General features: G+C 42.9%; 1 protein-coding gene across 4 annotated transcripts in view; it reads right to left on the bottom strand.

Annotated features, from left to right (window-relative positions):
- Positions 1–16440, bottom strand: part of sema3fb (sema domain, immunoglobulin domain (Ig), short basic domain, secreted, (semaphorin) 3Fb) — a 58830-nt gene extending 42390 nt beyond the window's left edge. For all 4 annotated transcript variants that reach the window (XM_040115796.1, XM_040115795.1, XM_040115794.1 and 1 more), the window contains exon 1: positions 16313–16440. In XM_040115796.1, the coding sequence (XP_039971730.1) occupies positions 16313–16430 (118 nt within the window). In that variant the 5' untranslated portion in view covers positions 16431–16440. The remainder of the gene's footprint in view (positions 1–16312) is intronic.
- Between the last annotated feature and the right edge of the window lie 1580 nt (positions 16441–18020).

An 18020-nucleotide genomic window follows, 5' to 3' on the forward strand; every position in this document is an offset into this window, starting at 1 on the left:
GGCCAACACAGTGTGTTGCTTGGGATGGTGCACTGTACTGCGGCAAAAGTTGAGCTAGGTTACATTTTTTGGTGGACAAACCTGCTCTGTTTTGCCTCTCCTGTATCATGCATTAATTATGTTCCCCACAGGAACTCTGTTTACAGTCTTTCATCAGCTTTTTGATACGGGGGGGGGTCTGCTTGGTTTCATTACTTGAATATGAGAATATTCCATATTTTGTTTCATTCTGGAGAACCTGTGTTGCATGTCATGCAACACGCATTTTTTTGCAAAATGGCACAAAATGCATAGCAAATCCGTTGCGTTGTGTGGAGGGCACTGCCTCGACCTTACATTCTTTCATGGCCCTACAGTACCCAGCAATTAACCGTCAATTTGATATTTTCTTTCTCATCCAAAAGGGGACCACATTCATAGATTTGTTACACTTCGCCAAACAGAACAAAACGCAGCTCCAATGTGCCAGCAGTTAATATGGCATGTTATCATTGGCCCCGTTTAGGCACAGTAGATACAGAGAGAACCAACAGAGATAACATTCACATTGTTCCATATCACTTTCAATAAGTATTTACTTAGTAGTATTAAGTGATGTCATACTTTCATTTTATTATCAACTGGTTAAAAGAGGACATTTTCCTAGTAAGTCCATTTTATTTGGCAGTTGATCCACACTCCCAGGAAATCAACAGGACTTCCCCCTGTAAGCTTTATCTCACGCTCTACACCTTTTACATTTACATCTTGAGAAAGGTGTGTCTCGGTTACTGCTAACTCAGAGTGAAATGTTAATCCTATCTGGACAGGAACACACACCTAACGCCAGTGTTTGGCTGCTCACCACTTAAGCTCCCCAACCTCACTTTCTCTCGCACTCTGCACCGACACTTCAGGCGATGCACAGCTGTGAACAAGAAAGAGCCTCTCGCGATCCTCCTGGCCCCTGCCCCACCAGCATGATTGTTCTGAAAAACATTTTAATTGACACAGCAATTAAGCAGGACAAGTCAAAACAGAGCTCTTCTGGAGCCTGCGTGTGAGGAGACAGTAATCTGCTTCCCCAGGCAAGTTTATCTTGAGAATGTGGGGTATTCATCAGAAGTGTATGGCTTGTATCTCAGCCAGAGAGAGTTCACTGCAAAGGAAATATTTGGGAATAAAGTGTGATTAACTGCAGGATATCCCCACTGGGAACGGTGGGAGATTAATTGCTGAGGATCACCATTAAAGGGTCATGCCAGGGTTTTTGCATATTTTAGCCCATTTACTGCTAATCACACGTATTAAATTAATGCCAGAGTTGTTCCAAAACACACAACAGGACATTTGATTTTTTTATGCCTTTTGTTGACTTCTTAGCAGGTTTTCATCCATTTCTGTATGAAATTGAATTGCATAGGCTTGAAACCTCTTGAAACAATTATAGTAAAGATCACACTCAGTTAATTTTTTTATGAAATCTCCAACTTTAAGACAAGCTGTATGGAAACACGGTCTCTGAGATGTGAATTTGATAGCCCCTTGTAATTAAAAGGTTGCCATTCAGAAATTAATTCATAACTCTCAATGGCATTTACATACCACAAAAATTTTGACTAAAATCCAAGTGGACATGATCTTGGACAAGTTTCAAGTCTCTGCAAGTTGATGTTCACACCACACTGATGTTGCTGGATGTCACGTAAAGCATGACAAATGCATTCAAAAATCTGAAAAACTACATCATAGTTTGGTTTATGGTCATCAGTACTGTGCATGGAATTTGTAGTTAAGGGAGGAAGACAGAATGATCTGTCATAGACATGCAGTGTTTTATCCTATCGCCGTATGCATAAACCACATTTAGTTTAGGGTTGACATGCCATGCACAAGAAAAATGAAAGATCTGGGAACACTCATTGAAGTACTATGATGCAAACAAGGAGTTTAAAGACATTTCTACATGTGCACATTATTATATATTCACTTTACTGTATATTCCCCAGATGAGATAGTGCATAGTTTTTATAGCAGCGGTTTTTCCAGGTGGTTTTCCTGACACGAAGGACAGATAAGTCATCAATATCGACTCGCTGCACAGCCTGGTCAGGTTAACAATGATGTATGGCTGGCAAGGGCTCTTTTTTTAAGGCGATATTTATCACAATCAACCTCAAAGCCTTTTTGTTCCTAACAAGCATGTGAGGGATGAAGTCGGAACCGAGGCTGCAGCTTCAAGTTCCACTGAAATGGAGCATTTAACAGTAGCACTTCCCTTCATAACATTCATTTCTTGCCACTCCTAATCACTGATGAAATCAATTTTTTGCCGCATTAAAGAGAGTAGGAATCTAAAAGTATAATGGCACAGTCTTAAATCTGGCACAGTCTTACATCTCTTACGTATCTTACATCTCTTGTGCAAATAGCATTTAATTAAATTGGATCACTTTGTAAGAGATTATTCACAGTAGGCCTTTTGTGAGACACACAGATCGCTGAGACAATAAAGATGATAATGTAATGTTGACGGATCAACACACATTTAATATCACATGAAAGCATCTGTCACAACAAGCTCATAAATTATAAAGGAGAATTAAAAGGAGGGCAAACTGTTTGACAGGTAAACTATCAGGTGTGTCAGTGATTGTCCTCGGTCATGACAGCTCTTTTCAGAGCTGGTTCAGGCTTTCCCTCTCATTAATGCATGAAAGTGAATTTTTTTGACATCTCAAGTGGCAACCATTGCCAAGCAGCTGAGGCATGTTGCTAAGAGGGAAAACTGGGAACGTGTTTGAGTAAGTATGGGGAAGGCAGAGGTCGGCTCCAGCTGTAAAAAGGCTCATCGCTGCATCTATCAGCGATTCTGCGGTCTGCGTGTTAAAGCTATTTCAGAACTTGACACAACTTGGATCTTTTATTCTATACGGGGTTTTCCATCCTGCCATGTTTTAACAAAGTGAAAATAGCAAGCCAATATTATGCAACTCAAAAAGTCTATCATTTAAAAACAGTTTAAGATCCCTTGTTGACTTAATTTCACTGGGCTTTTTTGTACTATTGCTTTAGCTCCAGCGAGAAGACACTCCTGTTCTTGCTTCAGCCATGCAATTCATAATGAATAGGGTTATGTAAATACTTCTGAGTTATATCATTTTTGATGCAGACAAAGTATTCATTCTTATCATGAAAAAAAATGTGTGTTCGTGCTGTTGAGAGGCCATGGACACGTACGGGCACCACAGTATCATTGTTCCTGTGTCAAGGCTGATGACCACACACACTTTTCACATGCAAGGAGCGTCTGACTTAAAACTGAAAAACACCTGCCGCGTCCCTGCAAAAGTCCAAGCAAAACAAGTTTTTTTTCCAAAGCAATACTTCATCTATGAAAAGCGGATCATAGCTCAAAAACATCTTAAATGTTACGTCGGAAAATTTACTTGATTTACTAACAATTTCCACACACTCCAGTGCAGCCAGTGAGTCCTAGGTGCCTTGGAGATTAACCCACAACCTTATGACTGAGCTTTAAAGTGGGCTCGCAGCCTCAACAGTCTCTTAAGAGTTCATTCCGCAGTTCATTCCGTCCCCTCAGTGTATCATTAAAAGGGCCGCATCGCACCTAACCATCATTTATCTCTCCCCCAATAATTAGTTCCGATCAATTACCTTTACTCAATGCTGCTTCCACGTTTAAGAAAACAGGAAGGGCTGCTTATTCATTACTGCTCTTTTTGCCAGTCTTTTAAATATTCCCTCGGGTTGGTTCCACTAGCTCTTTTTTTTCTGCTGGTTGGCCTCCATTAAAAAGCCATCGCTCACCACGGGGTCCAGCGCGTGACAGAGGGCGATGCTGGGACCCCCTGGAACCCCTCCCTGGTCGCGCACTATGACGGAAAAGGGGAGTTTAACTGACTTAATTACAGGCTTTAAAATAGCAAACACTCGTCACAGTTGAGCTGCATTACTGAGCCCCGTCTGACAGAGTTATGAGCAGAAGAGGAGAAACACGGCAAAGGTGGGTGATGATATCAGTCATTAGCCACCTGAGGTGGAGTTGGGACGTTTTTTCCAGCAGTGAAGGCAGCAGAAACACAACCACAATGGTGACAAATGTATGGATGGCAGCCTGATTACACAGCAATGGAGCTGAACTCCAGTTATGTGACAGAGTATGGACGTGTCCAACAGTCTAAAGTTACTGTTTTTCTGTGTGTGCAACTTTCTGCCCTGGAAAGCTCATCCAACAAACTCCTTCCACACTTTCTGCAACTCTATTCCTCACTGTGCACCCTGGCTGTCTGTCTTTTATTTCCATGCTGGAAGATAAAACATAAGCATGTCAAAACTGGGAAGGTGGGAGAAGACAAGCGGGGGTAAAACCTGATCCACACTGTAGCCCATGAGAGAGATTTTGGACTGATTCAGAGATTGGAGGGAAAGAAGTAGGAGTGAAATCCTAGCCTGCACTCTGCTGCATCTCTTCCTCCTCTCCGTCCTTTTTTTTGTCTGTCTCACCCTCCCTCTGTCAGAGCGCTTCATCTTGGACTCTAGGCCCGTTTGTCTTCTCATAGAAAGGAAATGCAAAGTAGGCTGCTCCAATACTCTGGGAAACGCCACAGGACGTCCCTAGGGGGGAAATTAAATACGACCACTAAGATCCACACAGTAAAGTGGCAATAAAGTATTCATTAACCCTCCATTGAAGGGCTAAGCAGGAAAACAAGCAACTGAGTTAAGAAGTCAAACAGGGACTTAGCGCAGGCAGTAACACCACCCCCTCTCATCTGAAGAGTTACAAAACAATGAAATAAACTTGCAGAGCTCAGGAGCATGTACATCCCGCTCAGACAAGCAGGGAGATCAGAGAATCAAAGAAGGGGAGAGAGTGATGGAACAAAGTGAGCAACATTAGGGCATTGCTAAATAGTTTCACAAACATTTCCCCTTATATTCATAATCCTCTGTGCTTTCATATTGCAACACATCGCCCACTATTGGTTTGGCAAAGGGCCAGGCTGTAGAGGAGGATGTAAACAATCCCCTCTGCTCCCCTGGACTTTCATTTTCCCTCTATGCGAGGACCTCATTTTTCACCTCCATTCTAAACTGCTGTCCTCTCTTTGCAGCTCCACAGTGGTGCTCCTTGGACCTGGACTGAGGAATCTATAGGCAGCACAGAGAAAGGCCTGCGGGATGCTGTGCACCACATTCATTGACAAAAAAGGCCTGATGCCAGTTTGACGCCCACCCCCAGGTCTCCCAGAATGTGAATGGACCTCTGTGAATAAGAGGCAAACCTACACAAACGCCCCTGCAGCTATAGGACCTTCACAGGGGGAAGAGTGTGTGGGCGCCACCAAACAACAACAACAACAAGGGGAGTTGCATGCCGGGGTTCCTCTTTTTACAGTCCTTCACAAATCAAGAGGAGGCACCGCTGCAGGAGGGGGCCTGAAAAGATAGGTCGTTGACAAAAACAGCCTGTCGGGGGGTCACTGCTGGCCCTGGCCCTGCCTCAATGGATATGAACGAGAATCCATCCTCACACATTGCAATTAACACCTACTCCACCAACAGACAGGAGGCAGCAATAGGCAAATCTCCAAATCAGCATTTCAAAACCACGCCGCAACAAAGGCATCAAAGTGCATGCATTGTTTAATGCCTGAGTGCTCTTATGGGCTAAACTTGTCAGTGTTTCTTCCAAACAGCCTCATTTCCCCTTACCAAAGTGGAATAGTGTATGACCTCATCACTGACCAGATGAGGAGGCAGGAAGAAGCGGGTAAAAATGCTGAAAGGATCCGATGGGAGGTTTTCGGGTGAAATGCTGACTGCAATTTACTCTTACAATGTTTGAGAGAACTCTGAAACAATGATCAGATTAGAATCCAGTTTATGAAAACACTCTCCCTCTGACTTTTTAACAAACCAACATGAGTATGGGTTGATACTGAGTACATGTTGCTTTACTGAATTGTAGACTCTGAATTTTGTCCTGTATGTCCTTCTGATGTCTCACTGAATAGAATAGGTGCTGCACTGTGTCTGTATTTTAGGTCCATATCTTATGAAACTTTAATACAAAGCCAAATTACAACAGATCTGGCTCTTATCAGTCTCTTTTTCGCCGTTTGATCTGATATGGGATCCAGCCAAATCAGTGCAGCGAAATGCACTGATTAACCGCAACCAGACAAATCAAACATGGAGAATATGTTGCAGCTGAACAGTTTATTTAGCTTATGCGGGACTTCCATTATTGCACACTTTGCATTCATAGCTCTGTTTTCAACATGCTTTTAATACTTACTTAATCCACGTCAGAAAATTACATCACCATCATTGGCATAACATAATGTTTACGTAACTTTTGTAATCAGTAGTTTTGAAAACCTCTATCATGATTGTCATGAAACGAAGATTAAGTTCCAGTGAACTGCAAACAATTTACAATTAACAATTTTTCTTATCCAGATGTATGCCTTTGGTTCCTTAAAAACCTATGCTTCTTTCATTTTAAGATCTCCAGCTTCTCCTGATATGATGGAATTTACAAGTTATAAATATGTAAAGTGTAGAAAATGTGAAAATATGAAAACACTGTTACTGTTTTTGCAGGGCCTAATGCACAGGAAACTAATATGTGCAATATTTCTGAATGAGCTACTATCAAACTGATTGTCCTGCACAACATTTCAGCTGTACTTGCAACAGGTTGTGCATATCAATTGTGTGTGATCTGTAAATGACAAACAAATTTTTTCCACCTAATTCTGAGGTTACAGTTCAGTGCACTGTCTCAGTCATGGCATATTTACTGTAGGCCTCAAAGTAAAGAGGTCACATCAACAGTTACAAGTCTCAGCAGTGTAGGCAGCGAGACGCATCTGAAACTCAATCCCTCTCTGATGGAGGGTGAGAAATTATGTTGAGGCTGTAGATCAGAGGGGGGGCAGTGGCCTTGACCTCCCCAGGCAGGGTCACGCCCTCCCACTTGACCTCCCGGAGAAACTCCCATACACTTAACGTCGTCAGGGAGCTACACAAGCATGGAGACAGGCTTTAAGCAAACCTTAACTAGCAATCTTATTGGCTAGGAAGAACAACATCCATAGGCAATATGCCTGTGTAATAATAACACAGCCACATACCTGAGTGCTTGTGGACGCTCTTTAATCTAGAGCATTAGTTGTCATTAAAAAATGCAAGGAGACCTTCAAATTATCTGTATTTACATCAAAGGCCAACATGCTTATCCAAAAGGATGTACAATTTGTCCAACAGTGCAATAATTTTCATTCCAAAAGCAAAAAAATTACAGCCAACCAGTAGTAAGAGTGTAGCAAGAGGCTTAAAATCAAGTCTAAGAACACAGGAACAGAGTCTTTCCAGAGAAACTAGTTCGAGCACAAGGGTTGTGAGCGGACGTGATTCAGAGATTCGAGAGTGATACGAGGCACTGACTTTAAAGCCTATAACTGCAAAAAGGGAGTGACTCTGTGAGGTAACCATTTGAGAGCCGGACAAAAGGACCACGAGTAAACAAGTGATGACTTGGCTTTTCGTAGTAAAGAGCGAGCCAAGCGTCTTCTTGCACCTTAATGCGGGGGGGGGCAGTTTTGCAGTATTCTGACAACTGCCTTGACTTTGTCTTTGAAAAGTCTGGAAACTGCTGAAGCCCAAGTTTGAATAACAGATACCATATATTTACTTGCTAAATATGAAGAGTAATTCCTTGAGTTCTGATCCATGATTGGATTTGTCTGTGAGTAACTGAATGATGATTGGGCTCAAATCACTCTTGTGCCCTAATTCACTCTTTTTCTCGTGAGTAGCACATTTAGGAAAGGTATCACTGTATCACATTCTAAAATGCAAAACCCTTTATGAAACTTGGGCGCAGCTTTGAACTGGATCCAAGAAGGTGTCTAATCCGTCTGAACCATTATTCTATCTGACACCTTAATCTGCTACAAGAGAAACACTAGCGCTAAAAATATACTGTTTTCAGCCCAAGCAGTGTTGCAGAGACAAAGCCAGTCTGAGTCCTCAACCTGTTTATCCAGTCTCCACTATGCCCTGTTTTCACAGGTGAGAGAAGACACCGGATCCCACAGGAAGGCTTAATTATGCCACCTAGAAAAAAGACCAACCTTGAAGCTTGGCAGGTGTGCTAGATACCCAGTCACAAGCTTCGGCTTAATCCGGTCACCTGCGTGGTTTGACCAATATGTCATGCCTAAGAATACTGCATCATTATCTGTTAACAGCTTCCCGAACAAAGGGGAAGTACAATAACAAAAGATGGTGCCTGACAGGCTTCTCCACATCACTGAAAGGTTTCATAAAGTTTAATCACACCTGACGGGGCTCCTACAATGTTACTGACATGGTCTCCAGCTAGCATACTGACAGGAAAACGTTACCCCGGCATATTTTGTGATTACAGGAAATAACCAAGTATGTGGTTTTAACATGTGGAATCATTTACAGCTCCAACATGTTTGCCCATATTCTTTATAGACATAAAAGACATAATTGCATCAGCTCCGCTCTGTTTGTAATGGTTGCTCTAATTCTGTACTTATTCCATGTAAAGCTGGAAAAGAAGAACAATTGTAGTTCCACAAATAAAAAACACATGGAAGGAGATGCTCCATCGGTGGGGAGAAAGTGATTCACAGTATCTGGATAATTTGGCTGGTATTTTCCAGTCTGGTGAGGAGGGATTCCGGGGTGGGGCCGACAGATGCAACAACATGCCCGTGAAAGACAAGACGGACAGACCACACTGGATCTTCATATTCACTTTGAGAGACGATCTCGGTTTCACTAGAGGCGAGGCACTGACAGAGCCCGAAACCCGACTCAGGAGGCTGGTCCGCAGGTGAAACCCTGACCAAAGAGGGAACACCATGCTCTCAACACAACATATCCCTCTTTCTGCAGATGCTAAAAGAGAGTGGTGCTGCCATGCCAGGAATCCCAAACAGCCTGGTCCCTGTGCATTTACTGCTGCTCCCATGCCAGGGGAAGAGAAATGAGTAGGAGAGGGAGGACAGACAGAACTGCAGCAGGAGACCAGGCATTCAAAGATGAGTTAGACTATATTTAGACACCACTCTGTCACCTTCAGTTTCCCCTGCCCAATCCCCTGGAGATGTATAAGAACCTTGTTACCTGCTAACACTTCTGCACCTGCACACAGAGTATATCCAGCTACCATTGGCCAGATGTTGGAGAAAGAGGATCCAAGCACTGATACTGTTTCCTCTTTTATCAAACATTAAGACCACCCAAGCAGCCTGCGATACACTTTACAACCTTGCAGCCATATGGCATGAAAATCAAGTAGAGCAATGTGCCAAGTGGCTATATTCTATAACACTCAAATACAATGTCTCGATTCAGCGGTCATCATAAAGAAAGGCTTGTGTGCACTTAACAAGCATGGGAAGGAGAGGATAAAAGATATTGAAGGAGCCGCAGCATCAGCGCTGGGTGGGAGGTGCAGACAGTACTAATGACTGGCTGACACAGCTATGAGATGACACTATGACCGCGATTTTATTTGTAGAGGGAAACTGGCACCATCACACACACACACACACACACACACACACACACACACACACACACACACACACACACACACACACACACACACACACACACACACACACACACACACACACACACACACAAGATTGCTGCTGGATTCCGGGGCACTGTGATGCAAGGTGCCGACCTCCTCGACTTACTGAGGAATATCACACGTCTGTCCCACACATATACCTGACAAGGTGAAAGAGAATGGCAGCAGTACTGTTTTCTTCAACACTGCTGCACATGGATGACAGATTTAATAGCTTAATTTAAATGCAAAACTTAATGGAGAAGACTTTGTGCCACATTTGAATGCAATCATGCAATTCACATGTAACATTACTTTTAAGTACTGATGCGTGTATAACAGGGCTTCAGTGATTAGTGGGTTGACAGAAAATTAATCAGCATCTATTTTGATATTCGATTAATAGTTGCCATAAAATTCACAGCCCAGGCTTCTAAACTGTCAGGTTTAACTGCCTTTCCTTCTCTGACATTGTAGTAAATTGGGTATCCTCGGATTTTAGACTGTTGTTTGGACAAAACAAGACATTTGCTGAGGCATCTTGTGGCATTTTCCACTTTTTTAAATAATGTTTTATAGCCGACACAAGCAAATAATTGCCATAGTCAATCAACAGTGAAAATAGTCATTAGTCCCAGTCCTTGTGTAAAACATGCTAAAATAATGCAAAACCCTCATTCTTTTATGTTGATTAATCTTAATACCAACAAGCAGAGAGTGGACCTTTGATTTAAAAGGAATATACACAGAAATTATGATAGAATTATACGAAACACCCAAATACCATTCACGCAGATTTGCAGTGTTGTGCTTCAGACCACAGCCCATGTAAAGAGCACAGTTACTTCTTTTTTTGCTCAGCTGTCACTATCATCATTGTATTCCACTGAAAACGATGTAGTAACTGGTTCAGAAATAAAACGTAAACATGGTTCTATCGGTCATCCACCAAACAGGGGGCATAGTTAAGGTCACATGGGCCTGATTCCTGACCTGTCAATCTGAGGCTACTTGACTTATATGCCGTTTAGCTGTTACCTTTGAGTAGATAATCATCCATGCCTCTGGTCGGGATGAGAGTGTGGTCGGCCAGCAACCACATTTCGTTTTAACACAATCGCTGCATGATTTTGATTGAACTGCAATGAAGGGTACCATAACAGTTTGAGATACAACTACATGCTCAGGATTTAGCTTTGTCCAGGAGAGAAGTGCATTTCAAGGTGGGCTGCATTCCACTTTTGACATGAATTCAGCATTTAGTTCTTTGAAAACTAATCCCTGACTATTGTTTTTCAGCACTGGGATAACGCAATGTTAAAACTACATAATAAAGACTTTGTAATTTCCTGGTCAATCAAACTAATAAACAAGTGAAGGCATGGATTTCATATTGTTTCACAGTGATGTATGGATTGAGATGTGACACAAATTCCTCTCCATAAAACTTGTAGAAGTGCTGTTTGGTTACATCCCAGATACAAACACACACAACTCCACACATTAGTAAAAGAGGCTCTCCTGTTCTTAAGTCATGTGCACCGCAGTGGTGGATTAATACTGTGTCTGGAGCACTGGGCTCAGACTAGACCTCATACCACAGCCTCATTTTGCTTCAACTTGCTCCTTCTTCTCTACACCACCTCAATCAGATTTCAAATGGTTTACACAGTTAAGGATGGCTTTTTGCCTGCCAGGACCTAACAATTATGTGATGTTCTTCACAGCTGGATCACAGCACAGTGCAAGTTGCGCCAGACCAAGCTGCGTTTGCACTTAAACCACCATCACCAACCTGCCGACTGTGTTCAATGGTTAACCACAGCGCTACAAATGACTGCTGTGTGCCTGCTGACGAGGAAGAGAGTTTTACACTAAAATATTACCTGGCTTTGCTGCTGTGGAGACAAGCTGAGGCCTGGGACATGGCCAAAGTAATAGTGGTTTTCAATGCTTTGTCACTCATTACTTTGCTGCTGCTGAGATATATGGACTCAGCCCTCACAAACAGTAATTACAGATCACGGCCAAACATCAGCAGTGGTGCCAGACCACCGGGGCAATGGTTTTGTGGCCACTGCATGTAGTTCAACAATACTGCAATATTACAGTTAGATTGGAGGTGTGCCAATGTGAGTTATCCCGCAAATTAGATCAGCAGCAGCAAACAGAAGGAAGTTATCAGTGATGATAACGTCATGTTGCATTCTCCTGACAGTGCACCAAGAGGGCCTGGATGCAAATTTACCAAAGAAACCATATAATAGTTTCTCATTCAAACAGTCAATATTGAGCAAACACTAAGATCCGGCCTCCAAAATGCATGCTGTCACAGCATATATAAAAACTGAGTCAGGTCAGCGATAGGAGCGTAAGATAATTCTGACCACTAATGTATGCCTGTGGAGCGCAAAGAAGAAAGTGACCACTGGAATGTATTGTGTGAACAGCAGTAATAACAGTTTAAACATTTACCAGTATAAGTGACAGGATGGCAGTAAAGGGGCAAGCCCAGAGATGAACTGATAGCAAACCGTTGATTTACCAAAACAAATGCTTCACTGTATGGATACACTCCTAAGCTGCTTTTTAGCTCACGTTTTCAGGTTTAATCCTCCTCTGTTATTATTCTCGGACATTAAAAGCCAAAAACACACACTTCAGAAACATAACAACTGCATAACAAGGGCCGACACATACCAGAATTAACCCCAAAGGGGAGTTTCTAACCCTCTAGACTGGCATCCACACACGCAAACACACTCAGCCACATATACACTCAGACCCGATATAGACTTAAGACTCTGCAGAGGAGTAAAAATAGGAGCCTGCTGTCAGCCCGTTCACAGGAGGGCGCGCAGATGAGAAATATTTGGAATAATAATGACCCAGAGCCGCTTCGTTTTACTGCCACCTGCACTGCCAGAGGTGAGTGTGTGTATTGTGGCAAAGCTGACCCACATTCTGGTGTTGTCCCTGTGGATTTGGCCTTGTGTGTACTTAGAGGGTGGAGGGGGGAGCACGTTGTAATCCTTATGCTGTTATGGTATTTAAATGACTTTTTCTTTGTACTCTCAGACCATAATTCGATTGCTGTAGTTGCCAGAGCAGCCGTTTCAAATTTCATTAACACCAACTGAGGTAAGGTGAGAGGTGCAGCGTGTTAATTCTCATATGCTCCTTGTGGCACAAGACGTGGCTCCACCCTCAGCTGTAGATCACGTCTGCGTTGCTTTTCAAAGAAAATTTACATTCTTGACCCTGTGCCTCTGTTTATTCTGAACCAGTGTTTACCTGTGGTCTGTTTATCTACGCAGAATGAGAAATTCTCTTATTCAAAGATCTCTAAGCCATCACTAAAGGCTTTTATACACCAGTTACACCTTCCATGAAAACAACTGCACAGAAAGCACAGACAGTGACTTGCTTCGACTTTGCATGTACTGTAGCTGAATGATGCTTTGTGATTAATTTAAGTGACGAAGTCGTGGCAGCTCAGATGCGGCTCATGAGGTTCATGTGTGGTAAAAGGCCTGAAACAGCAGAGCCCTAAGCATGGATTTTGATTTGGCTCTGCTTAATGCCTGAACTCGAATATGTCACTGAGGGAATGGGGGCCAACAGCGGTAATGTTACACTCTGTGCTAAACATGGCATGGCAAAACTTCCCGCAGAGGGCTTTGTCCATTCAGAAAATGTGATGTTCTCTGTGCTTCATGAGCTAAAACACTGCACATATAAATCAGATGACCTCTTAATGGATTTACGGTACAAGGGCACTTGCATGACTTTGGAGTCTCACGGACATGCGATGCTCTCACACAATCCTTTCACATGTTAATTCGGTGTTTCACTTCAGTGATGGACAGCTTTACAAAACGGGTTGATTTGACCGGGCTAGATGGAAAAAATCTCGAATGATGGCTTCACTATAACACCAGGTCCACTTCTATAAATAAAGAGCAATAGCAGTCACTGAATTAAACACCTTCAGGAGTCTGAGAACTTACAGTGCTGCATAAAGTTTCAAAGATGCCAGATTGTGATTATTACAATAGCCAGGTTTCCATCCAAAATTAGCACAAATTTAACGGAGTTTCCAGAAAATCGGCAAAAGAAAAAGCCAATTAATATTTGTTTCTATCCACTACTGTTACGACAAATAATTGAGCGCATTGAGATAGATAAATGGTGGTGCTAATTTCATCGCCATTATGGCAGTGCAGAAGAAGATATTAGAAGAGCGCAAGCAACAGAAAACAAAGTAGAAAACTGATGTAATTTTTAAAAAATACCACTTGAAATACATAAAAACATAAATGGTTCCGTCCCCAGGCAGTGAACTCCTTTATAATAAAATATGTCTTCATATGACTTCACTCTTCACTACTAGCAGACAGTATTCTCATGTTTCAGCGCCAGGAGTCACAATGGAAGAGTGTGTGTTAATTCCAACTAGCACATTTTTCAGCAATTCCAGTTAGAGTATTTGATATGATTCCTGTCTTGGGGGCTGCTGGCGACGGCAGTCTTGTCTCAATTAACCCTAAAATATCAGCTTATGATCTATGGCAGATTTGCTTCACTCCCTCTCCTCATTCTACAAAACGCTCACTTGGCTCATCGGGCCACGATTACACCTATTTGCTGCCTAAACTGAGTCAGACTTCTTTCTTCTTTCTAAGTCTGCCCTTTCTCCTCAGCTTGCTAGCACAGAAGACGTGATAAGCCTGAACAAAGTCTACTTCCAAGGTTTATCCCTCAGACTTTACAGACTCTAATCCTACTGAAATGTGTATAAGTAGATACGACTTACACCCTCTGAGTATTTTGAGAGCGCTCGTTGGCTTTTTTTTTCCAGTATCACAGAAGGTGCTGTTCCTGTCATAAAAGCTGTGCACACTACATGAAGCCAAAGCGAAGCAATTAGGTCCCATGATTTACTCTGCCTGCTTTAATAGGGAAGTGAGGGCCTCCCAGATGGAGGTCATGGTTCTTAACCTTGCTCCTCAGCTACCGAGTTAATCAGTTTGAAACATGTGTTTAGTTCAACACTGAGTGAGAAGTTCAGCTTTATAGCTGCAATTTGAGTTTTTTCTTCACGGTGTGACGCGATGCCATAATGATCAATAATTATAAAGAGGGAACTGATAATTAACACATTCTTTCCCTCGGTCTCACATAAAAACCTGCATATTGTCCGCACTTGTTGTGTTCCATTCAAGTTGCCGCTGAGAGGCAAACTGCCTTCCCAAACAGCTCAAGCAAAAACTTAACACATCACGATGCATCAGGGGAAGTGCAGCCAGCTTGCCAAGGTAAGGACTACATGGGCCTCTCAAAAAGCAATTAAGGGAGAGAGAGTCATAATATTGAATGGAGAGGGGGGTGCATTCCTCTGAGAGACGCAGCAGCAGTAGACTGTGAAATTCATATTGACCGGAGAGGCAAACACACACAGGTAAGCAGGAGAGCCGAGCTTTTTCCACCCTTCTTGTCAGCCAAAGAATAGTGCCTGTAGTCCGCTGAACTCAAATATATTTCGGGTGAGGTCAGCCATCCAAAGATGCGCCAATACAAAAGCCTGTCTGCAGGAAACCTTCTAGAGCCTTATATATTACAAAAACTACAATTTACAGAGTTCTCTAAAAACAACACAGCCTCTGAGTTAAGAACGGACTAAAGTTATATTTGGAAAATGAAAAAAAACTGCTGAGCTCTATATGTGCGTTCACTGATGTGTTAAATCCTACTTGATTAAAGCAGGAAAACGCTTTCAACAATGAACTGTGCCAGTCCACTTAATTAAGTCAACTTGTACGAGGGAGCGCTGGGAAATGGAAAGCAAAGCAAACAGGGGCGCTGCTGCTGCTCGCTCCCTCGGCTTTTCTCTGGATGCTAATCAAAGGCTCCATCTCCGAGCAGGACAGGCCTCAGGGACATCGCTCTGCTTGGCTGATCCTGGCAATTTGCTCTTGATAATACCCTCCCTCTCTCTCTCTCTGTGCACCCCTCACAACCTGGCAAACCATCTCACCTAATCTGTACAGCCGCTCAAACGCACAAACACGGCCCCCCTGAAGTACATGTCTGCCTCACCCGGGAATAATCACATAATGGCCATAGAGTTATTACATGCTCCTTATTATCCCGTCTCTCTTTGTGACTCCAATTTGGGGATTCCATAATAAAGATGATTGAAGATAAAGATGCTGAATGTGATTAACTAAAACAATAATCATGTAAATTGTTTCAAATTGCGTATGAACAAGACATACATCTTCAGTTTGTGCATCTGCTCAATCACTGTTTGTGTTTTTAATTGTTTGAACAATATAGGCTAGTGGAAGCATCTGGTGATTATTACAATGCCTGGAGGTCTGGGAGGGGGGCAGCAAACGAGAACCGCGCGATTTGTTTGTGGTCTGCTCTGCGGTGTAACACGAGAGTCTGGTGATGCTGTAAGTTCTTCCTCTGCGAAAAACCTTCAGCAGTTATCAAAGCCGCGATCGCTCCGATTACACATCTGTCACATCGTCAGTCTCTCAACGAGCAAACATATGGCCGAGTTTAAGAAACCAGCACAGAATATGAAGAGTTTGAAATATTACAGCACCAGTTGCAAACCAGAAATCAGAGGCAGGTGGGAGTAAGCGAAAGGAGAATGAGGTTCAGGCTTCCTACCTTTGAAGGAGATGAAGACGCGAGGTGCGGCCAATGGGTCATTGCTCACTGGGTTCCCCAGAGTGAGACTGGACAGTGCCAGCAGGGCGTGCACCGTCCACAGACCGTCCAGCTGCATGGTCGACCAATCTCCAGTAGCACACAAAGACTGATTTTTTTTTTTTTTTTTTTTTTTTATCTCTGCAGGGACAGAAAGAAACACGTGAGAAGATGCTTTCTCAACTTCACGCTGCAAAAATCAGCTGCAGGCAGTCTGTTTTTATGTATTAATTTATGTGACGTGTCAAATCATTGGCTCCCGAGGGCCCTGTCACCAGGAGTTTTGGTGACACAGCACGGAGGCGTGGCGATCGCACCTACATCTCTGAAAGCTTCACAAAACTGATGAGTCATGATGCAGAGCAGCCAAGCTTTAAGAGATGTGTACACACTTCCATTTGGTAAATTTATATTTGATTTTTCAGTGTGTGTGACAGACTGATGGAATCATCACGCTGACTCCAGTAAGAGGAGCTTTTCTTCTGCTCCCCTCCACACACCCAAAACACATTCCTACTCCATGACACCATTCGTGTTCGCTGCCCTGTAATTATGGCTTCACCTAATGCCAGGTCATACCACGGCATCAAGCTTACTAGAAAAGGAGTTATGATTGGTGTCATTGAAAATAAAATAATAACTCCTTGCTAAAAGGCTTGCTAAATGGTGACAAATGCTAACGGGGACCGTTTAACAAGGCTCCTAATCAATGCATGGTGACCATCAATTAAGTCTTAGAGTTAATGAATGACTGACACCAGGGATCAACCGCATTGATCCACACGTACATCACAGATCATCAGAGGCACTTGTCTAACAGGTCACCTCCTGCCCTTGGCCACTCTCCATCAAATCCCCTCTGGGTCCTGTTCCTCATCTCTACCCCGCTGCCACTTCCACAACCCACTGTAGTGTCTGCATTTTCATGTCTGATGAAACTTTTTCCACCACACTCTATTCCCCGACCTCAGCGACTGAGCATTCATGGTGGGATCGATCTACAAATCTCCCCTCCGCACGTTTCTACTACAAACACTGGACGTTTGGACCGGGACTCTATCTCAAACACACCTTCCGAGAAGTTGGCAGAGCCGGAGAGTCCTCAGACTGCTGGGTGGAGTGGATTTATGAGCATAAGCAGCTGTTTAAACCTCGGCTGTTTACTGACAATTTGTTAACCATCCAGCTGTTTATTCTGAGACAGAGGCCAAGTCCTTCACACAAGCAGATGAAATCAAACAAGACACTGGTGATTGTGAAAGACTTACACCCACATCATACCATAAAGCTAAACATACCTATTCTCTTGAGTAATTTTGTGACGTAAAAATGAATGCACAAGTTTCGAACAGGAGCGGTTATGGAGACATAGAACCATCTGAGTCCATCACACTGAAAAACAAGCATAAACAGCCAGTGATGCTCTCGGTTTCGTTATTGTTTGTGTCTGCAAGTTATAAACTGTCACATGTCTGGCAAATGTACTGTAACCACTGAAACTCAGATAGTCACAGACAAAAGGCAATAAGTCAGGGCTCAGAGTGTAAAGTTGCAACATAACACTCCTCCTTAATCCGGCTGGTTTATTTTGCGGACAGTGAAGGATCCTCTCTGATAATTTGTTACATTTCCCAACAACTGAGACAAATAAAATGCCTCATTCTCCACC

This window comes from Xiphias gladius, chromosome 21, assembly GCF_016859285.1.
Source record: "Xiphias gladius isolate SHS-SW01 ecotype Sanya breed wild chromosome 21, ASM1685928v1, whole genome shotgun sequence".
Classification (NCBI taxonomy): Eukaryota; Metazoa; Chordata; class Actinopteri; order Istiophoriformes; family Xiphiidae; genus Xiphias; species Xiphias gladius.